At 45.8% G+C, this 24,186-nt stretch overlaps 1 protein-coding gene and 1 long non-coding RNA gene across 17 annotated transcripts in view; one reads left to right on the top strand and one right to left on the bottom strand.

Moving 5' to 3' along the window:
* The window catches only part of MTSS1 (MTSS I-BAR domain containing 1), a 155,416-nt gene that overhangs the window by 103,564 nt on the left and 27,666 nt on the right, over positions 1 to 24,186 (bottom strand). For all 16 annotated transcript variants that reach the window (XM_083450539.1, XM_083450530.1, XM_083450536.1 and 13 more), the window contains exon 3: positions 23,590 to 23,663. In XM_083450539.1, the coding sequence (XP_083306665.1) occupies positions 23,590 to 23,663 (74 nt within the window). The remainder of the gene's footprint in view (positions 1 to 23,589; positions 23,664 to 24,186) is intronic.
* Positions 1 to 24,186, top strand: part of LOC310682246 — a 244,324-nt gene that overhangs the window by 210,836 nt on the left and 9,302 nt on the right. The window lies entirely within an intron of this gene.

The raw sequence follows: 24,186 nt of genomic DNA, 5'->3' as shown, positions 1-24,186 counted from the left end.
ATTTTAAGCATACACAGAACCTCAATACTATATTTACACTAAAAAAACTGCTCAGTTCTCGGCACTAACCACATATTATTTTTTCTTTTTTTTTAAAGCCAGTGTAGAGCAGTGGTTAAGTGCATGGCTTAAAGGAGTCTTCCCCAGTTAGCTGCCCTTCATATGTGTTTTGGATGACAGACCCCAACAGTTCTTCCACACAGTACACATCCTAGCAGTAGAATCATCACCATATATACACACACACACATAATGGATGGGAAACCTGCTCCCCATCATCACTGGCTTGCACGGAAGGGAGCTGCAGTCTAGCAACATCCAGAAGTTCTACATCCCTTCATGGAACCTGACAGGAGAGATCTAGCATTATTCGTGCGAAGTAAGTAGAATTAACTTACAGAGAAAGAAACAGGAGTAAATTGCACCAAGCAAGTTGGACTTAACTCTTTGTTAGCAAGAACCTGCACAGGAGTGTCAGGCCTAATGAGCACAGCAAATCTAGGGCTTGCCCCCATGAAGCAGTTGCAGAGACTGAAGGTCCACACCTCCGCACAGCTGCCTAAGTCCCCTGCTCTCCAGGGTATTACCCAAAGCAATCTGAGACTGTGCCTGTGTGAAGCTAACATCTCCTCCCCCCTCTTCATGCCTCTCTTGATTCTGGGAGACCAGGAGGAAGGAAGCTTGTCGCAGCAGGAGGGGGAGACACCCATGCATCTTCACCAGTCGGACTCATCTGTACCTCTTGGCCTCCCTCATCCCACTCTCCTACTTCAGCTTCTGCCCGATTCTGAACTTCTCTCTGCCACAGACTCTCCCTACTCACTAAGCCCTGTTACATCTTCAGTTTCCTACACCTCCCAGGCTTCTCCCTCTGACCACTCGTCGTCATCCCATCACCACTCCCCGGGCTCTGAGCCGTCTACCCTTGGGGGTTCCCCAGCTGGTTCCTTCTGCGTCCAACCAGTCCCTGGCAGATGGTGGGGGTTCTCAAAGTGGACTAGATTGCCCCTGGATGCCAACATAAAATTCGTTAGCACCTGGGATCCTCAATCTTCCACACTGTCAGTGCAGTATTTCTGCCGCTTCGTGAATGTCTATGTCTCAAGATCACTAACCCTGCTTGCCCCTTCTGCACATCTCGAGTGCATTACAGCTACACCATGACTTCATCCACAGGACTGCAGAATATTCACATGGGAAGATGGCTTAGACAGCATTCCGCAAAGCAGCAATCCCAGGCCAGATCCTTGCCGCCGTCATTTAGGAATGAATTAGCGGCCACTGATATTCAGATAATCGAATTATTTCTCTTTCCATTTCCATCAAGGCCTGCCAAGGCGCAGGCTTAATTAATAGAGGAACATGAAGCATGCCTGCATAAAGCATTTAAGCAGAAGTGGCTCTCATGTCCAGCTCCTGCCTCAATCAGCCACCGTCCTCAGGCCCAGGATTCATAAAACAAAAGGAGTTTTAATACTAATGTAATAAGAGAATTTAACAAACAAGCAAAATCTCTTATGCAACCTACCTGCTAGAGAAGTTAAAGGGCTTCTGTTTTCCCATATTTAACAAAGTATTTAATTAAGGATATCATTAGTTTATATTTTCAGGTTTTGTTTCAGCAACCAGAGTACTAAAAAGGACATTATCAGAGAAAAAGATTACACAAAAATCCAAGAATAATTGCCAAAAACCAGTTAATAACACAGTGGGGGTTTTTATAATAATATTTTTTTTAAAACCTGGTTACAAGAAGCTAGTGAATTATGTAGTATTATGACAGTTCTGAGAGCTTTCTTTTTATCTTCTCATCAGGAAAAAAAAAGATTTGTTCAGAACAGATCAGAACAGAAAGTTTCACAGGGGAGCAGAGATGAAAAAATGCCTTATTGCAATTTTGGCTTTACTTATTAAGTATCCGCTAAAACATTCAAAATCACCACAAAACCTTACAGGCTAGACCATTTCTCCAAAACTGAGTAAGGTGGTAGCATTTGGGAGAAAACGAGATGCAACCAGATCTTTTGGTACAAAAAAAGTGTGCAGGATTAAAAAACTTGGGTTGCCCCATGTCTTTTTGCCAAGTAGATTGGCTGCCATCTTGGAAAATGGCCACCCACTTCCAATTTTTTATTGCATAGAGTCTGTCGAACATATCAAGTTAAAAGATCATGGGATTATTACCTGGAATGAGGACAACCAAAGCAATGTTTACCTGGAACAAATCCACAGCATCTAAACGCAAATATATTTTGAGGAAAAAGCTGATTTCTGAAGGTTGTAAAACTATAAAATATTCTTTTCACTTAATTTCTTTATCCTGCATAATTTGTTTTGGCAAAACCTTTTGAGTGATGACCTGCAATGAAGGATATTTAGAGCCTTACCCACTAATAGAAACATTCTCCTCCTCCTCCAGCCCCTTGCCGAATTTCATCAGGTGCATGCTCATAGACTTTCAACCTTGTTTTCACAATCATAAACACCGGACACTTCAAGACAGTCAGTTCTGGAACCCAATACAAACTCAGTGCTTGCACATTATACCCTAAGGCAGACATAGGCAGACTCGGCCCTCCAGATGTTTTGGGACTACAACTCCCATCATCCATAGCTAACAGGACCAGTGGTTAGGGATGATGGGAGTTGTAGTCCCAAAACATCTGGCGGGCCGAGTTTGCCTATTCCTGCCCTAAGGACTGCTGCCTCCTAACTCAATGCTAACTATTTGGGTGTTCATGCAATTACAATCACAGAAAGAGGAGAGTGGGAATGCGGGCCCCTTGCCTCTGCTCCCATCATTTCCCCACCTGTGCCATGTGTCGGAAGATGAGGTTTGAGGAAGATAGCCTGCTGCTCCCTGTGCAATTTGGAGAACACTATGTGATCAAGGAAGTGAGAGCTGGACCATAAAGAAGGCTGATCGCCAAAGAATTGATGCTTTTGAATTATGGTGCTGGAGGAGACTCTTGAAAGTCCCATGGACTGCAAGAAGATCAAACCTATCCATTCTAAGGGAAATCAGCCCTGAGTGCTCACTGGAAGGACAGATCCTGAAGCTGAGGCTCGACATGGGGCAAGACAGAACTGTTCCACCAGGCCTTTGGCCAAGGCACAGCCTGGCCAAATTTGGTAATCCTCACAGAACTCTAGCCCAATGGTTGCCATGAATTTGATTTTGAAGTGATATTAGAATGAATTGATTTTAGAATGCTGTGTTAGCTTCGGCTGGGGAGGGCGGGATATAAATAAAATATTATTATCATCATGATGCAGTGGTAAATTGCACAAGGGACTTGACTGAATAGGTGGCGCAAAGGGGCAGTTTTGATCACTGAAGAAGTTTTCAAAAATGCCTCAATACAAACTGCAGGAAACCAACAGCAGACAGAGCACTCTTGCACTCCAGTTGTGCTTACGGGCTTCACGTGGGCATTTGGCTGGCTACTGTGAGAGCAGAAAGATGGACTCAATGGGCTCTTTGGCCTGATCCAGCACAGCTCTCAAATTGCCCCGGAGGGAAAAAGTCAAAACGCATCAGGTCCAATAAGCCATCCTTTGTGAACCAGAACTGCAATCGCGTACATCTGTAGCATCGTGTTGCATGCACACTTAAAATAAAAAAATAATAATCCGGGAACAGAGAAGTCATGTTTGGAATGTGCTTCGATGCCGCGAGGCAAGTTATCTGGAAGCCACGACTGAAAAAAGAGAAGGAGGACAGGGAAGTGGCTGGTATTCACCTGCTTGTCCTTTCAACCTTTCCCTTTTACAGTTCTCCGAGATGCAGTGAATCAAAGGTAAACCGAACTGACTTGCTCCCATTTCATGCCATCCGACTTAGAAACACTCCGTTAATGTTTAATGTTTCTTCCCTGTTGCTAAGGGAAAGCTTTCAACGTGGAAGGGCACTTTATAGGGGGAGAAATAATTTAAAAATTAAGAGGAACATTCCACCTGCTAGAGATAATTTATTAGAAGCATTCCCCCCCCCCCCGTGGGTAGGAAGCTGTATTTAAAACAATAATGTTGCCCCCAGTTGGGAGTTCTAACATCCTAAGTCCAGGCTTGTAAAACGAGAGGGTGGGGGCCAAGGAGAAAGGTAGGGGGTGAGGGCCTGCCCCGCTTAAATCAAATGTTATATCCACTTGCACACAGTTTTGAAGGTATGAGTTGGAAAGCTAGAATTTATCCGGGATGCAGAGGGGTAATTAACCTCAATAAGTGACCCTATCTAATACTGGCTCCTTCTATGTGTCAGAAACCTCATGCCCAGCATTGTCTGAGAATTCTAAGAAATCCCAAAATCATTGCAGTTTTGAAATCAGTGGTTACCATCAGTGCAGTTTTGAAAGGTTCCCTCTGCCATCTTGATTCAAGATGCCATCCCAACTGCATCCAAACACACACGAAAACCTGTTCCTTGATCTCAGGAACCATCATGCAAAATCTTGTTATGGTATTTTTAAGAAGTGAAATGTAGTTGAATTGAAAGCACTGTTCACAAGCTTCGGGCAAGGTAAACTGTCCCAAAATGGGCACTTCCAAGGATGGGCAGAATTCTACCGCTACACCTTACCATTTCAATGCTGAGATGCCTTCATCAGAGAGGCATCATTGAATAACAACCGACTGCCTGCCCCTGCGCGGCTGGCAGTGACAGGAGCGAATTTGCCCTGCTGCCAACGCGCCATTTTTGCAAGCGAAGAGGAAAGCAGAGCAGATGGCTGGTGGGAGATACAAGCTCAACTGAAACTTCTTGCCAACCAGAAACCACCTCTTCTTTCATAGCAAGGAAGGGGAGACAGGCGCCACTGGGAGAGCCAGAAAAGTTGTCCCCTACTGACTCAAAAACACTGCGCCTGCCCCACTCAGAGACAGCATTCACAAGCTCCTGAGATGGAGTTGCAAATACACCAGCCATCCTGAAACTGGTACCCTCCAGATGTTGCTGGACTACAACTCCCATCACCTCTGATTATCAGCCTTGCTGGCTAGGCATGACTGGAGTTGCCATACAAAATACCAGGTTGAGGGAAGCCTGTTCTATACCTTATCCCTTGAATGCATGGAAAGGCTGTTTGGGGACTACAATTTCCATCATCCCCAACTGCTGGTCCTGCCAGCTACAGATGGGCGCTGTACTCCAAGAACAGCTGGAGACCCAAGTTTGGGAAACCGTGAGTTAAGGATATATGTGTTCATCAAGGCAAAAATGGTGGCACCAGAACTAGCTGCATATCCGTCCCTTTGGGGAAATGTGGTTCCCCAGTACAGTGGTACCTCAGGTTAAGTACTTAATTCGTTCCGGAGGTCCGTACTTAACCTGAAACTGTTCTTAACCTGAAGCACCACTTTAGCTAATGGGGCCTCCTGCTGCCACTGTGCCGCCAGAGCACGATTTCTGTTCTCATCCTGAAGCAAAGTTCTTAACCTGAAGCACTATTTCTAGGTTAGCTGAGTGTGTAACCTGAAGCATATGTAACCTGAAGCGTATGTAACCCGAGGTACCACTGTAGTTCTCATCCTTCAGCATTTCCATGCCATCATCGCCCCATTAAGAAGATCGTATCTACTCTCTCTCTCAATTTAACCAAGAGACTTGCAGGTATAAAAGCAGTTATAGGCAAAAAGAAGCCAACCCTTATATGCCCAAGCAGACTACTGCTTGATAAAGCAATTTTCTCATCAGCGCTGCTCTGCCCTCCCTTAAAAGCAAGTCATCCTTTATTTACAATGTATTTCGAAATTCACGTCTCCTGACAGTCGACATCAATACTGCTCTTCCATTTTTGCTTCACTTTAGCCACATTTATTGGAGGGGAAAGTACAACAAATCACAATTCCTTTCCCTTAATAGCCCCGCCGGAGAACAAGCTGCAGCACATATATATTGACTGGGAGATTGAGAAACGCTGCAGTGGACCCAAGCTGCAAGAGTTTAAGAAAATCTCCTTGTCACACTTACGCAGCTTTTTTTAAAGGAAGGAAGAAAAGTTTAAGAGGAGAGCACAGCACACTTGTAAAGCCGGGGTAAGGAAACTGTGGTCTGCAAGATGTTGCTGACTCCCATTCCCATCAGAGCTAGCCAGCGTGACCAGTGGTTAGCGATGATGGGAACTGCGTTCCAACCACATTTGGAGGGCCATAAGTTCCCCATCTCTCTCTCTCTCTCTCTCTCACACACACACACACACACACACACACACACAGAGAGAGGGGGGGGGACAGGGCCTCCTAGCTATCTCCAGTTGCTAAAAGCAGGAGTGTGCTACTGCTCTCATGTCCTGCTTGGTGGCTTCTTACAGGCAATTGGTTAGCTGCTGTTTGAAACAGGATGCGATATACCGTATTTTTCACTCTATAAGACACACTTTTCCCCTCCTAAAAAGTAAGGGGAAATGTGTGTGCGTCTTATGGAGCGAATGCAGGCTGTGCAGCTATCGCTGAAGCCTCTTCAGGGCAACGGGAGGAACACTCCCCCTGCCCTGAAGAAGCTATCCCAGAAGCCAGAACAACAAGAGGGATCGCTGCTTTCGCTGCACAGCGATCCCTCTTGCTGTTCTGACTTCGCTTCGAAAACTAAAGCGCAGCTTCTGACTGGTGCAGGTGCCCTGGAAACAATAGCCAACAGCCGCATCAGACATTCAGTTTCCGAAAAATGTTCCGAAAAATGTTCAAAAACCAGAACACTTGATTCCGGGTTTGGGCGTTTGAGTACCAAGGTACCACTGTATGCCCATCTTCAAGTCAAGTAAAACTGGGGAAGATGGAAGGACAAGGCATCATATACAGTCCACCAAACCTTTCACAGGCCACAACTACCTGCCCTGTGGACAAATAGGGCTCTTAGCATCAAGACCCAATTAAGGTATGGGCTGGTTATAGCAACACAAGATGTCAATGCTTTGGGACATCTTATGAAGCAAAGCTGGGTGGAAATAAGAGTAGATCTTGCTTCTGGAAGCACCACCCTGAACAGTGGGTGATGATCCCACCTTGCCCTTTCACCCAACACCTTCTGAAAGGACCACCACATTAATATCATGACTGACAGCAGCCCTGTTGGCACATTTTTAACATGAGACCCCTTCAAAGTGTTACGTAAAATGTGCAGCTGGAAAATCCACCCTTAACCTGCAGCCGGCCATCACAGATGTTGTTAGCTCAACCAGGTGTGTACCTGCTTCCTGTGGCCTCTGCGTGGTGTTTTCAGAATGCATCCTCACACATCATAGGTGATACCCACGGGGCCAACAGAGAGCCTCACACAAACCAAGTTTGCACCCCAGAAGCCTCTGCAACTGACAGTGTTCTGCAGTAGATGTTCACAGTTTTCTGGGCAGACAAGTCTAAATGCAAAAACCGATCGGTGAAGACTGAACGAACTGGGAAAAGGACTGACAGCCCTACTACGCCAATTAGAAACTGGTATCGCGCCTTCCGCATTTTATTTTAGCTTGCAAATATCGCAACCACCTTTCAGAAACGTTCGCTGCAGCGCACACATTCCCATAACTAGGTTACTACCCAAAACTCCCAGCTGAACAGCAGCAGCTGGGGGAAGACAAATGCATGAACTCTTCAACTTTACAATCAGTGTGGGTTTCCATCGCTGCTCGCGGATTAAGCCCAAGCCGCACCAGAACGCGAGTGCGTGAACAGGAAGATGATTTGTTGCACTCCAAGCCAATTTTGGGCAGATAAACGGAGCGTCCATAAAAATTAAATGCCGAGATCCCCCTAACTAATGAACGTGCCTTTCATTATTATTTTTTGCGGAGCCAATTGCATCTTTTAATGCTTTAATTTATTTATAGTTCATTCATAAGCTACCAGCGAGTGAAGTTACGTAAAAATAACCTTTGGAAAAACGACACCGTGCTGCAGCCCAGGGCCTCTAAGCTGAGCAGAGACAAGACACTGCCTTTTTTGTGCTATTACAAGAGACACAGATAAGCAAGATATCCAGCACACAGATATCAATGACAGCATTGTCTGGGTCAGATATTACTTCCTTTTTTAGAGGGAGAACTGACAGTTCACTCTATTCTGATCTCTCTCTCTCTCTCGCACCCCGAACTGTTTATTGAGATCTTCGTGGGCAGAGGGAAGAATTTGGGCCCCTCCAACTGCTACTCTATTGGCAGCACTGGGGGGGCGGGCGGTTTGTTAAAACAAGAGGGAACCTGAAACCCACTGCCAACTGGGAATACTGCCTTTGCAATCCATCTGCCGTCCTTTTGTGTTATATGGCGAGGGGAGCACCCATTCTCTGGACTTGCATTTCAATTCGTGCCAGAAAGATTTCAGAAAAGCATCTTTGTATTTGGGGGGGGGGGGGAGTTTGCACCATTGCGCTTCATGCCCCCCTCCCAGCTATCGCAACGGGCACATTTGCGCGGTTTTCTGCTGCCAACTCACTCCCCCAAACAGACTCTCTGCCTGTTTCTGAGGAGGCACATGCAGAGCCTCTGCAGAGAAAATTGTGTTGCGTTCCCTTCTTGGAGGAAAAGCGGGGAGGGCGGGGGGGGGGGAGATTACTTGCACACTGGATTGCGCCGTACTGTGAAATAAGCCCGGGCAGCTCCAGCGCCGAACTCCCAGGCAGCTCCCTTCATATTAGTTTCTATAGTAACCGGTCCCTAAGCCCTGGCGCTCACAGCAGGGAATAATGCAAATTTTTTTCAATTTTGCTTAGAAGTAAATGCTGCGAGAGGAGCGGTGTGAAACCATTCCAAACACCAGCGTTGCGGAGAGATGCTTCTCCTCCTGCCCTCTGCCAATTACCCAAGGCGATGCCAACTGGCTGCAGATTAGTGCCCTTTCATTTATTTTTTAAAGGGTGTTGGCTGTGCAAGTTGAAGGCATGCACTGCCTTCGATAGGCGTTAGCTGATTAACTGCATTTTTAAAATAATAATACAACACACCCCAAAGTCCCCCACGCTCTGGTTCCCGTAAGAAGGAAATTCAGGGTTGATGGACTTGCTGTTAACCTAAATAAATGGGCTTCTATAGTCAGACGTAAATGTGCATCTGTTGCTGCTGTGTAATGCTTTAAGCACCAGAAAGAGGATTGGATTCTCTTTCCCAAATTAAAAAAAGAAAGAAAGAACCACTTCCTCAACATATACCAAATCAGGGAGAATTCTAGCCTAGAATGTTACGAGAATGCTTTCCTTCTAAATATGGCAGACTTAATAAGCATGTTTCCAGTCCGAAACAACATTGGTACTCAAGTGTACAGTCCGGCCAAGAAATACACTGTGTTGATGTACTGATCATGCAGTTCAGCTCTCAGGTTTGGGCTATTTAACGCTGCAAAAATATGGATTCCTGTAAGGAAGAAGTCCAAAACCAGTGCCTTACAAAACAGGCAATGAACTACAGGTGGTAGGCTAACTGGAAGTCCATTCCTAAAATGGACTTGGCCAAAGTAGATGCCACCAAAAAATGTGGTTGTGTGGTCATGCTCCACATGGAAGAATGCAATGTTTATACAGTACTGAGTTTACCATGCAAAAGTGCTCAAATGCAACTCAACTGAAGTTATAACTATTACTGTGATTTTAAGTTAACTATTCAGTGGGGAGAGGTGCCACTGGTGCTATTTGTTACCTTGGATAGTAAATAGTTTTGTAGACAAGTCGTTAATGAGACTGTTTAAGCAGCAAACATTTGCCCAAGGCAGACGTTTAAGACAAACATAATAATAATCCATACGTAGAGTTTCAAGACTTGAACATGCAAGCCTTTGGCTTAATATTCTGCTCAGATATAGCCCTGAAATCACCACAAATACTTGCTACTGGAAACCATAGGAGGGGAGAGTGCTGTTGCTCTCAAGTTCTGCTTTGGGGCTTCCCATAGACGTCTGGTTGGCCAATGCGAGAACAGGATAATGGACTAGATATGCTACCAGTCTGATCCAGCATGGCTCTTCTAAAAGCTTTGGCATTTCCCATGCATCTTTGCCTTTGTGAGATTTATAGAATTGTAGTGTTGGAAGGGAAGCCAAGGTCCATCTGGTCCAACCCTCTGCGGTGCAAGAATCATAGCAAAAGAATTCCTGAAAAAATTGACATCAACTAGAGCTGGCTGATATATTGGTAAATCGTCTGAAACCGGTATGGCGTTCAGATCAGGATACTGATTTCGGACATTTTGAGCTGGCAATAAATCATGGTGGCTAGGGAACCGTGATGTATTCCCAGCTCAAATTACCTATAGACGGCAAAGGCGCAGGCCAGCAGGCGCTCGCCCAGAAGCCCCTTTGAGGAAGCCCCTGGGCCCCCTTCCAGCTCACACGAGCCAGGACAGTATGGGGGCTTCCTCAGCTGTAGGGCTGGTCGATGTATCTTGGCAACCTCTTCCTTCGCTACGATGGAGAGGAAGAAGAAGCCGAGATACATTCCAAACATCGTGATATATCAGCATATTGTGATATTCAGCTGCTGATCCATCACAATGTTGAAAACCAGGTACAGTGGTACCTCGGGTTACATACACTTCAGGTTACATACGCTTCAGGTTACAGACTCCGCTAACCCAGAAATAGTACCTCGGGTTAAGAACTTTGCTTCAGGATGAAAACAGAAATCATGCTCCGGTGGCGCGGCAGCAGCGGGAGGCCCCATTAGCTAAAGTGGTGCTTCAGGTTAAGAACAGTTTCAGGTTAAAAACGGACCTCCAGAACAAATTAAGTACTTAACCCGAGGTACCATTATAATGCCCTACCCTACACCCAACCTCTGCTTAAAAACCTCCAATGAAGGAGAATTCACCACCTTCAGAGGGAGACCGTCCCACAGTCAAACAGCTCTTACTGTCAGAAAGTTCTTAATGTTTAGTCAAAATCTCCTTTCTCGTCATCTGGTTCAGGCCCTACCTATAAGCTTGCTCCATCATCCATGTGACAGCCCTTCAGATATCTAAAGATATTTGAAGATCCCAACAATACTCACCTATCTTATCAGGGTGTTGTGTGGAACAGCAGAAATAATGGCATTTGCTTACCTCCCTCAGTTCTTGGGAACAGAGTCTTTTCCATTAACCATTTTCCATTAACCATTAATTAACCATTTCATTAACCAACATTGGCATTTGGAAATTGATTTATAGAGACATGACAACCATCCGCTTAAAAAAAAATATGGAAGAAGTGAGGCCCAAACTTCTTTTGAACATGCATCATAGATTCCGCTGAACGGAAAAATGGAGTTGACTTACCGTCACAGCTAGAGCACATAAAACAGTCGAACAAAATGTACAACACTAAGGGGTATTGTGACAACCCTGACTAAACTGCTCCACAACGATAAAAAAAAACCTCTGGCCTTGCATGCAGGAGTGAGAGCTGCGCTAATGAGCCAGAAAACACTTCTGCAATGTGTTCAGAGAGGCAACACAGAAGAGCTTCAGCCTCCAGGGATAATTGGAATATCAGATCGTGCAGCTCAGGGACCTCTCTGGGAGGAAAACTCCATCACAAGAGGAGGGAAATGCCTAAGCAGGAACGCAAAAACGCCACCGGCCATTGTGTTTAAGGATTAAACAGAGCTCTGTTTTGATGTGCAAGTGAGGTCCCCAAAAGTCATTATAATCTCATGGCTGTCTGCGTCCTTGACCTTGCCTCTGCCTCGCTCTCGTTCCCCTCCACCCACCTCAGTGGGTTTTGCCTGTCAAATTAAATCCTAGTACCTTTACTCTGCAAACCAAAGGATAAATCAAGAATCTGTGCTGAAGTGAACCATTTTGCTTTATTACACAAAATCTGACCCACCAGGGCAAAAAAAAATTCCCCCCACATTTTAAAAACCGAATTAAGACTCCACTGCGCTTCTTTTTTGTTGTGCCCTTTGCTGTCTTTCAATAGTAAATCTCTGCAGGTTGCCTCAACATGCCGCCTTCAGCCTCACGGAATTGTGGGCTCAGGGATTTCACTTCCCCTCTAAAACAATGCTGAATGTACAGTCCTGCATCCTTGCTCACCACAACAACAAACCTGATGCAGGGTGCAAGAAAGAGAGGAGGGGGAGGGAAAAGAAGAATGCCTGGAGATGTGATTGTGAAGAAGATGGGATGATTTTCTGCCAAAAGCAAATCAAAGCTGCCTCTCTCTCTCTCTCTCTCTCTCTCTCTCTCTCACACACACACACACACACACAAATTCAGCAGATAAAATTAGAAAGATGCCTACGGTGAATGGGAAAACGAATACAAAGGCACACATTCAGCGCATTATTAAATTTTTAAAAGGTGCTGATAAAGGAGGAGGAAAGCAACAATGGGAAGAGAACAGAGCAGGTATTCTATTGAGACCCAACTGCAGAGCTTTTTTTGCCTGCAAATCTCCCGCAGGTAGGAGGAGATGCTAAATTCCATTTCAGATAGTAGAGGGGCAACGAAGGAGGCGGCAACCACGAAGGAGGCGGCAACCACGGTTGTGCTTCCTGTTTCACACCACATCACTTAATGTCCAAAACAACTCCTAAGCACCCAATGTGCTCAGCAGAAGCCACAGCAAGTCTCTTCCCCCCCCCCCCAACAGAATCCTCCTACCCAACTTCAGCCCGTTCCCCACCAAGCTACCTTTGTGGCTTTTCCCACTATTTCTCAATATTACTTGCCTCTAAATTGCTACTGCTTCCACTTGGGATGTGCTCCCCTTACCAATCTGCCACCCTGATCATCTTCCCAAGTCGTTGTCCCCCTGCAAATACTCCTACTCCCCTGGTTTTGTTCACCTCCCAAGCTCCTTCTCCTGGAAGCCAACCTGGATGCTGCCCCCTCGAACAGCTTGAGAGTCCCATAATACTCCCAATCTTGAAATGACACTCTACTCCAGGCATAGGCAAACTCCGGCCCTCCAGATGTTTGGGGCTACAATTCCCATCATCCCTGACCACCGGTCCTGTTAGCTAGAGGTGATAGGAATTGTAGTCCCAAACATCTGGAAGACCGGAGTTTGCCTATGCCTGCCCTACTCTAGCCAAAAGCCCTCCAGATGTCATTGGATTCACCAGCCAGAAAGCCCAACCGTCAGACATGATGGGTATTGTGGTCTAACAACATGTGGAGGGCACCGCGTTGGGGAAGGATGTTGTAGGACCAATTCCGGGGTGCCTACTATACCCCCCTAAGACTTTTTCATTCCTCTTCTCCCCCACGCCTTGTGGGAAATGAAGTAAATCAGAACAAATATTGATTGATGGCTATCAATAAATAGCAGACGACGTGTGTCTTTGGAAACGGTTGCTACCCAGCGCGTCAGATTCGTGAAAAGTAAACCCTCTGATGTTTTGGTTCCTCCACTGCCGTTGCCATAGCATCAATTACCTGGCTTCTAACAGGAAAAAAATAATCAACACTGAAAATAGGCTTGAGGATGCCCTGCTTTCTAACAAGAAAGAGCTCCGATGATAAAGATTTCACCATTACAGTCCCCCCTCACCCCATCTTCTAAAATGAAAAGAGTAAATGTTTGAAATAAGTAGCAATTTCATACTTTCAAAAAAAGTCTAATCTAACCACTCCCCCCTGTGAACGTCCATTTTCATCCCTTGATACAGCTAGTTTTATGGAACCGGGAAATTAGCCTAGCTGAGAAGCCTTACAAACTGTCAATGAAGGCAGCCACATACGTGTTTTTTTAAATATCTGCCCGTGGAAAGGTTCTGGAAGCTTTAGGGCCTTTACCAGACACCGAAAAAGCAATTACCTAATGCAATTACCAGGTATTGGGTGCAAGCAGAAAGTGACAACCATTTTCAATTCTTCACACATTCTACTCCAAATGAGAGAAGCTTGAGCCCAAACACTAGACACCATTCCGGAAAATGAACTGCAATAACAGTGACCTTTTTTGAGCCGTTGCGATCAAGGACCTCTACCCTGGATAACACATTACATACATCAACTGTGGGGAACCTCCAACCCGGGGGCTTAATTGGGCTGTTTTCCCCAAGCTGCATCCATCTGCCCTTTGCCAGATGTGCCAACCACCTGATCACTGGTGTTAAGGCATCTGGCCCCATCACCATATGAATGTGCTGCTAGATGAACCAATGGTCTCACCTGGCTGAAGGCAGGTTCCTCTATATGCGTTTCAGACTAGCGCATTCCCACAACAACAAATTCATCTGACTTCCTCTTTCCCGTAATCTGAACACAGAACTTCAGTTTCCTGAGCAACGTAATAGTTCCTTTCCACAAAATGTATGTACAAGACAAAGGCAAAAGACGACCATGAGCAGCCTACATACAGTATTTTACAAGGCCCATGCACCACGGCAGCCATGTTGGTTGCCATAGCAATTCTATCTATCAAGCTAGAAATACCTCCACAGAAAAAGGACTCCACAGCAGCAGTAATTGGAACTGTATTAATTCCCATTGGAACTATATTAATTCTTAAGCAAAACACAACACAACACAAGCATCATTGAGAAAGTATAGGCCTGTGCCTTTGTCAGTTGCCTCTTCCCACGCTAATTATGTTTAATACACACAACACTGCCATCTCTTAGCCAAGAAGATATAAATATACCAGAATTCAGTTTCTCAGTTTTCCCTGAGAGTCTCGGTTTAAAATAAAACGCCCCAGTTTCCTTCCATTCTTAAGCTTTCTCCGCTCTGTAGAGAATTCTAATTTAAAAGGGAATAAGCAAACACGGCTGTAAAAACACCACCACAAAATGAAACTGGGGGAGAGGATTGACAAACCACAAAAGCAGGCTGCAGGTTATAAGCAACTCAGCTCTGGATTAAACAGCAACACTCCAGAACAATAACAATTCCTCCCACTTCAGCGATATGCATTTTTAAAATCTATTTCAGTATTCCAGTTATTAGTAAGCAGTCACACAGGAGATGCATGACACCATGACACAGGAGTGACTACGAGAACCATAACTGTCATAGGGCTAAGCGTAGGAGACTTTCCCAGTTGCTAAGTTGGTCAATCCCGATCAAAGGCTTCACTTTGGCCTTGTAGGGATAGGCAACTGAAGCCCAGAGACTCAGCCCAGCCCTAAAGATTCACCTGCCACCTCGTACCCATCCAATTTATTATGGGCCTCAAGTATTCGCTTGGACAAATTGTTTTCTCCTGAGGCAGAAGAAGAGGGCTGCAGCTAAGGTTCTTCCCCTACAATTCTCAGGTGCTCACTTGCCATACGACAGGGCAAGCCAAGGTGCACAGAAAGGATAAAGTCTCTGCTAACACATTTATGGGGCTGTTCCATGGTCACTCTTTGTAAGGGCATAACTGAGGTCCAAAATCAAAATTCCCCACAATTATAGGAAGCCCATATGCAAGGCATGAGTGCAATAGCTCTTCGTTTCCACAAGATTCAGAAGCACACTGTATCCTGGCAGTGATACAGAGTTTGGCCTTCAAATGCCTGCAGAAGAGAGAACACCGAAGAACATTTCTGGATCAAGCCAGTGGCCCACCTAGTCCAGGATCCTGTTCCCAACCAGCCATGTTGGAAACTCAAGATATACAGTATAAGCTAGGTGCCAAAAAGCTCCTTAAATCAAGGTTGCAGTCGCCAAAACGGAATGTCTAGTCGCCATTTTTGAGCAAGACTGAAGTCTTATTTTACAAATGATGGGCTGACTTTGACTGATTCGCCGTTTAACATCTGGCTAGTTCAGATGATGATCTTGACCTAGGTTAAGAACTTTGAGAACTTAAATAAGATCCATGAACAGTCCACATATATACTGACCTATTCCGAGCTCTTTTTCTTAATGGCCACTGCTCCTGCACAGAAAAAGCCATTTGGTTCCAGAACATCATTCTGATTGTGCAGATAAAATATAACTGATAAAATTTTAACAGGATGGGGTATTAAATCTGTGAAAACAGTCAAGATCCAGTGATTCTCAGGCATGCACCATCAGATGGTGGAGGTGTCAGGCACCATCCTGGTGCCCAGGACATCTTCACTTGGTTGTTAATTTCAAACAATGCCAACCAGATGCCTGTGGGAAGCCTGCAAGCGAGACATGAGCTCACCAACAATTCTCTCCTCCTGTGGTTTCCAGCAACTGGTCTTCAGAGGCACAGAATGCAGCCACCGTGACTAGTACCAATTGATAGTCCTCCTCTGATCCTCTTTGAAAGCCAATGAAGTTGATGGCAATCACTGCATCTTGTTTACATCTCCTGGGCCTTTGACCTATGCCTGGTTCAAAGCCTGACATCTGCTAAAGCAGGCATGTCTAAAGTCTGTTTCGGGGGCCTAATTTGGCCCCTGTGGCAGTTTATTTCCTGGTGTAAAATCCCAAGAAAACCCTCAACTTCAATCCCAAGAAAAGGTTGACAACTTTGGCTGGCCCTTTGGTCGGCCTTCACGGCCCTTCACTTCATTAAATCTGGCCCTCTTTGAAAAAGGTTTGGACACCACTGTGCTAAAGGATTCAAGGGTGGTTGTAGGCAAGAAGGAGAAGAGCTTCTTGCAGGGCTTGTCAACAAGAAGGAAGCCCACTTACTCATCCCCTGGTGACTGCATTGTGCTTTGTGATTCACTGTGTGATTAAGGCCCATTCTAATTCTATGCTTATCAATCAGCGGCACACATATAAAAAGGAGGGGGGGGTTAAAGACCTACTTCAATAGAAAAGAGGAAATGAAAAAAAATATCAAAAGACTAAAGGGGGTGTTGAAAGGTTCGTTAACAATTGTACTTTGAAGATCAATTGTTTGCTCCAGGGTAAGCAGCAGCTCTCAAATTATAATTCTATATATCTCCTAAATTTAGATACCTGAAAATGCAAGAAAGAAGGGGGAGAGGAAGCATACAGAAGAGGCAATGCTATTTAATACTCTTCTCAGGCTCCCCTATGAATGTTTAATGCAGTCCGTTGAAAGAACGCCAACTTTATCTCAGGAGCTCCCAAACAATGAGTCAACATGATATCTCTCCCCTTTATTTGGAGGGGAGGGAAGACAATTTTATCAGGTCTTCTTAAATTCAGTGGTACAGGACCCCCTTTAAGACAATGAGGAATTAGAATGCAGAACACATGGAAGCAAAGCATTGCACCAACTGCAGGGGATAAAGCATCACCACCTCCTGCATGCAGCCCTTCTTTAAAAAAGATGTGCAAAACATTTTTTTAAAAAATAATAATAATTACATACATTTCTTACCCACCCCTTCATCCTAGGCTCCCAGGGCAGGGGTACAACTATTCAATGCAATAAATGAGCATTGCAATTAAGCCATCAAAATGTATTCACTTTCTACTGCCCCAGAGGAGGGCAACCAAAATGGTCAAAGGCCTGGAAACGACGCCTTATGAGGAACAGCTAAGGGAGCTGGGCATGTTTAGCCTGGAGAAGAGGAGGTTAAGGGGTGATATGATAGCCATGTTCAAATATATAAAAGGATGTCACATAGAGGAGGGAGAAAGGTTGTTTTCTGCTGCTCCAGAGAAGCGGACACGGAGCAATGGATACAAACTACAAGAAAGAAGATTCCACCTAAACATTAGGAAGAACTTCCTGACAGTAAGAGCTGTTCGACAGTGGAATTTGCTGCCAAGGAGTGTGGTGGAGTCTCCTTCTTTGGAGGTCTTTAAGCAGAGGCTTGACAACCATATGTCAGGAGTGCTCTGATGGCGTTTCCTGCTTGGCAGGGGGTTGGACTTGATGGCCCTGGTGGTCTCTTCCAACTCTATGATTCTATGATTCTATGGATTTAGAAGGCAACTGGGCCGCATCCGGCCCCGGGCCTTAGTTTGCCTACCCCTGTACTAACATGTCCTGTCAGCGCAAGTTTGCCCTCCCACTTCATTACGTGTGCCCCATATCTTCCCAAAATCTATTCCAGAGGTTTGAGGGAACCCCAAGAACAAATTTAGGGGGCGTGCGAGGGGAGAATGTTCCACTGCACAAGCAGAGAACCTTGTGCTGGAAGGACAACTGTCTCAGCACTAGATGGGATTCTGCCCAACAATTCCATAATTTCTTATTTTAAAGACAAACAATGTCTTTCAGGTAGTGATGTAAGAACAAGGCAAGCATATAGGGCAGACTGGGGGAACGCAAGGCGCCCAAAGCAAAATGCAACCTCGCTGCTGCTCTATTTTAAAGATGATTAATGTGGTTTTAATTGAAGATTGCATTATGTTTAATGAGGAGGATCGCTGAATTTTTATGACGACTCGTACACCACCTTGGAGGGGCAACTGTGTTCTAAAAGGCAGTCAATAAATCAAGAAATAAATCACAGAATCAGTGGATTGTAGAACTGGGAGGGATGAAATCTTCCAAACACTCATCATTTCACAAAGCTGTAGCTGATATACGCACACAAAGCAAGTCACATGTTGACCAAGGAACTCAACAGGCTTCCGTTTATCTAAGACAGTCTCTGTTTTGGTTAAATGTTGAAGCGGCAACAAGATAAAGCTTATAATTCCTGTTGAATAGGAGCATTCTGCTTCATACTAATACTGTATGTACTTTGAAGAGGGCAGGAGGGAAAGGCAAGAGTAGACAAGGCCACAGGACACTGAAAGTAACTCTATAGCTTTCCATTTAGGCGTGTTACCTTTTTAATAATACAGTATGTGTACATGGAAGTATTATACACGAAGCAGTTTTCTTCCTGCAAAGTGAGCACTGATAAAAAGGAGGCTGACGAGGGCTGCTGCGGACTGACAGGGATAAAATGCTTCCCTCAGCTAGAATGGCCAGGCCTTAAAATAGATTGCAAACTTCCCGGAAACAATAATGCTGCGAGGCAGCATTCAGCTTTAAAAAACATTTTAACCAGGCAGTTTTCCATTAGGTCTGTTAAAAATTATTTAAAAAGAAAGCCAGCCCCCCTTCCTTTTCTGCAATTAGGCACACGAGTCAGCATTTTGTGTTGCGCTACGAAACACTTTTAACACAGCCGTACATGCGCACACACCTGCGCATTTCCTCTTCCCCCCTGGAAGGGCCACAGAAGAGTGGTAAGGTATCCGCTCTGCTTGAAGATGGTCCCCAATATCTCCTGCTAGAGAAGATCCCATCTAAAATCTTGGAAGAGCCGCTGCCAGTCTGTGCAGGTAATACTGACCCAAATGGACTAGAGGTTTCACTCTGTATAAGGCGGCTTCCTAGGCTCCTATGATACACATGCTGGACCGTTGCATTTTCCTTTGAGATGCCACGCAAGAATGGGAAGGGAGGCAAATAGGAGCAACGCATACGTTAAGGCAGAACGTTCCCACACGCATGCAGAGCATGAAACCTGGGGAATAGCCCTGCCTTAAGGCAGATGTATGTGCTGGGTAAATTGGGAATCAGTTTGAAATAAAAGCAGCATGTGGCCTCTGTCCACTCAGGGCATCCTCATCACCTTAGCGCTATTGCAACCTCATGCTAAGAACCGCTTCAGGGAAGCAATTTGCACCCAGCAAGACACCAATGTGCAGAGAATCACGGAGCCCAGCTACCTTCATGGAGGGATGGCGTATATTCCTAGAAGGTAGTCACTTCCGATAGGAACTCTCAGCGTGTGCATGTGAAGCAATCCTTTCTGAGTGAGGGATTCACCAGAGACATTCCACAGACATGTGAAATCAGACACACACTAACAGCCGGAGCTCAGAGCTATCAGGAGGCATTATTCAAAGTTATGGTTCCACTGAGATGTGAAGTAGTTAAAAGAGTACACTCAATTCTCCCAGAGGCTTAAGTTTGGCCAAAATTGAGTTCACGCTTCCAGAATTAATGCTAAATACATTATTTCCGGTAAATGAGTCACCATAGGCACTAGAGGGCCGTGAAAATTTGTGTCCCAGGCTTTATAGCCGCGTCTGCCTGTGTCAAGCACCCCCAAACTCAGCCCTCCAGATGTTTTGGGACTACAACTCCCATCATCCCTAGCTAACAGGACCGGTGGTCAGGGATGATGGGAATTGTAGTCCCATAGCATCTGGAGGGCCAAGTTTGGGGATGCCTGACCTATCTACTATCAACTTAAACCAAAGTAGTTGGCAGATTTGGGTGTTTTTCCAGCTACTCCCCTATACACCAGGGTGCTTCTCCACAAATATCAACCAGCTTAGTACAAGGGAAACCAATATGGTGCCCTGCAGATGTTGTAGGCTACAATTAGCATTGAACCCTTGGCCATGCTGGATGGGGCTCATGAGATTTATACTTTGAAACATCTGGAAGGCACTGTGTTGGCTGCCCTTGAGCTAGCGTATCGTAGAGAAAGATTCTAAGCTAGCTGCTTTTCAGATGAGCTACTCTTCCGCAAGTAGAAAGTTATTTATTTTGTGTGTTGGAAAACATTCCAATATGGAATCCTTTCACCTGCAGCGCACACAAACATGCATACACAAACCCCCATCCGCATCACACAATTCTGCTGCACGTGAACATTGGCTGTGCGGTACTACATGCTTTTAAAATAGCAGTTCTCCTCATCAGCGCTACAACCGAACAGCTGGCTCAACCATTAGAGCAGTATTAAATAACTCGGCTCTTAATTAATTGCTCTATTTTTACCCAGCGTTCGCTAGACTTTGAAAGCAAGTCGCAGCGCCAAATGGGGCCTTTTCAGATCACAAGAAGGGCGTATTTCACCCATTTTGTGCAGAGGCTAAATGAAGGCCTAATTCAAGGATTCTCGCCCCTCTTCCTCCCCCGCAGGTGTTAAGTTTATTCCGAGAACAACACAGCAGCAAAGGCTGCTTCTTAGAAACCAGTATTTTGAAGACGACAATAAACCAGAAGCTTTGCATTTTGAGGGTTTGCCCAGAATATGCTTTTGTATTTTGATTTAGGAGTGTGCCTGGACTCCCTTCCCCAGTCTGGTTTGTTTGGGGGCAGCGTAGAAGATGAAGAAGAGTTTGGATTTGATATCCCGCTTTATCACTACCCAAAGGAGTCTCAAAGTGGTTAACATTCTCCTTTCCCTTCCTCCCCCACAACAAACACTCTGTGAGGTGAGTGGGGCTGAGAGACTTCAGAGAAGTGTGACTGGCCCAAGGTCACCCAGCAGCTGCATGTGGAGGAGCAGAGACGCGAACCCGGTTCCCCAGATTACGAGTCTACCGCTCTTAACCACTACACCACACTGGCTCTCGGGGGTGGAGGGAGAGATGCCTGCCAAATCTCTAAAGGGCACCTTTTGGCAAGAGGGCATCTTACAAGTTAAGGTGGGGAAACAGGTAATGTAGTAGGAAGTCTAAAGCAGGCATAGGCAAACTCGGCCCTCCAGATGTTTTGGGACTACAGCTCCCATCATCCCCAGCTAACACAACCAGTGGTCAGGGGTGATGGGAGCTGTAGTCCCAAAACGTCTGGAGGGCCGAGTTTGCCTATGCCTGGTCCCAAGCCACCAGCTTTGGAATACATGCACTGAATCTGTTGGGATTACTCTACAGCAAAGCACCAAAACACTGTCCAGCGGATATTGTTCCCAAACGCAAGCAGAAAAGTACAAAGTGTCAGGCCACGATTGCAAACCTGAGGCATGATTTGGCAGGGGCTACTTTGCCCAGGGGACGCAGGTGGCGCTGTTGGTAAAAGCCTCAGCGCCTAGGGCTTGCCGATCGAAAGGTCGGCGGTTCGAATCCCCGCGGTGGGGTGCGCTCCCGTTGTTTGGTCCCAGCGCCTGCCAACCTAGCAGTTCGAAAGCACTCCCGGGTGCAAGTAGATAAATAGGGACCGCTTACTAGCGGGAAGGTAAACGGCATTTCCGTGTGCGGCTCTGGCTCGCCAGAGCAGCGATGTCACACTGGCCACGTGACACGGAAGTGTCTCCGGACAGCGCTGGCCCCTGGCCTCTTGAGTGAGATGGGCGCACAACCCTAGAGTCTGTCAAGACTGGCCTGTACGGGCAGGGGTACCTTTACCTTTACTTACTTTGCCCAGGTACTCCAGGGGGCCTTGCTAAACTTGACGGCTCAGGACACACCATGAGGCAGAAACATGCGCAAGAGAGCAAGCTGCGAGGCCCGTCTACCTCTCCTCCACCTCCAGCCCCTTCTTCTGACGGCCCCACCAAGATGCGACATTAAGGCAGCACCGGCAACCACCGCTTTGATCACCACGAAATGCCTTTGGACATCGCAACGTCCCCTTCCCACCTCTGGAGGCATGGAGCTGCAATATCACCCATAGCTTTGAGACAGGGGTTGCTAACCCGCAGCGTTCCAGATGCTGTTGGATCGGTCCCAGCCAGAATGGGAAATGGTCAGGGATGATGGGAGTTGTAGTCCAATAACATCAGGAAGGGCCCTACTCCTTGAGGTATTGTGGTGGGCGAAATAAATTTATTTTTTTACACACTTTTGCAGCCACAGCCACACATGTCACTTAGTTAGGAATATTAGAATAGCAGAAAGTTGCGTTGCCAATAATTACGCATGGCTGACACATACATTTTTTTTTAGACGCTTAACGCAGGGGATGCGGAATCTATCATTTTTCCCAAGTGGCCTTCTTGGGCGCCAGGCACCCTAAATTGGGGATATTACCTACCCACTGAAAAGCAGGAAACAGACACTGGCGTAATCAAATGATGATGAAAATCCACGCAGCACTGCAGGAGATTGAACTAGACCTTTCGAATACAAGACTCAGAGTTGGAAAGGACCGTGAGGGCCATCTACGCCTACCTACCCCCTGCAATGCAGGAATATCTTTTGCCCAATGTGGTGCTCGAACCCATGACCTTGTGATTAAGAGTCTCTTCCTCCACAGACTGGGCTATCAATTCCATGATTCTAACAGAGCCAAGATATATTCCTCTGGAGCAAATGAAGAATACATACACAGCAGAAGCCTCACAGTATAAGTAAAGACGGCAAACTGGAAAGGAAAGGTCCCTGGAAGACTGTCACCTTTGCCAAACTATACAGAATTGGCTCCGGCTTCCAAGTGTGAGACTGCCAAAAACACCAGGCTCCTAAGAAGCTGCTCGTCTATGGTGAGTAAGTAATTAGCTCTGGGCACGGAAGTCTTTGTAAACTGGAAACAGTATTTTACTCCTCCTTTCAGGTGGTCGTGAGCAGCATAGCTGAGTAAAATGAACCGCAGACTTACCTCGCAAAGCTGCGAAACACATTTGCATTCAGCTCTCATAACACGCTCCAATATATTTCAGTAAATCCACCTTTTTAAGAAAAAATAATAATCTAACCCACTCTTTTCATTTTGGACCGAGATACCGTTCAGATGGCGAAATACAGCAGCGTGCCTGTTATTTACACCAGTCAAACTTCAATGACAGGTTTCTGGCTTTTCGGCTTTTTTCCAAGCCGTCTATTAATTTTATTTATTTATTATTTCTGCTCATGTAGTACATATTCACACTTTCGAGGGAAGGGGGGACTATTTCACAGATGTCTAACAGATTTGGCTGTTGGCAGGGTTTCAGAGAGAGAGAGAGAGAGAGAGAGAGAGAGCCTGCTAATGTTAAAATCACATAATATTTTGCTCAACAGAATAAAATCCCACTCAGCCTTCGCCAAACTTCCTTTGACAATCTGGCGCCCACTAGCCATAGCCGAAAACATTTGGAGGGCATCAGGTTAGCAAAGGCTGTTAAGAGAAACATCTGCTTACCACGGGTGTTGGTCGCCATGTCGGCCACTTTCTGAAAGGCATCTAAGAACGCCGCTGCTGCTACCACCGTTGTCCTAAAATACAAGGCAGATAATGTGATGTTAGAAACCGCAAGACACAGCTTATTTAGAACTCTGCGCACCGAGAAGGAAAATGCATTAGCATTGCAAACAGAAAAGAAAAACAACAACCACCTCCTCATTTGAGCTCGTACAAAATACAAAAAGGACTCTCACAGCTCACAGTGGTACCTCTGGTTGTGAACAGGATCCGTTCCGGAGGCCCGTTCGCAACATGAAAAGCCTGCAACCTGAAGTGGCATATCTGCGCAGGTGCGCAGCGTGATTTGTGCGCATGCGCCAAGCGCGATATAGCACTATTGCACATGTGCGAGCAGCGAAAACCGGAAGTAACCCTTTCCGGTACTTCCAGGTCACCACGGGACGCAACCTGAAAAAAACGTAACATGAGGTATGACTGTACCCTAAATCACTTTCTTGCTTTTGATGGCACCACAGAAAACTTGCTTTTCTCCTATTTTCTTACAGCGTTTACTTGAACAACAACAAAAAGACACGTGGTGCTTCTAAAGGAGAG

Source organism: Podarcis tiliguerta (assembly GCF_965153285.1).
Source record: "Podarcis tiliguerta genome assembly, chromosome: 7".
In the NCBI taxonomy this organism is placed as follows: domain Eukaryota; kingdom Metazoa; phylum Chordata; class Lepidosauria; order Squamata; family Lacertidae; genus Podarcis; species Podarcis tiliguerta.
The sequence above is the reverse complement of the archived record's forward strand: the minus strand, read 5'-3'. Positions and strand labels throughout refer to the sequence as shown.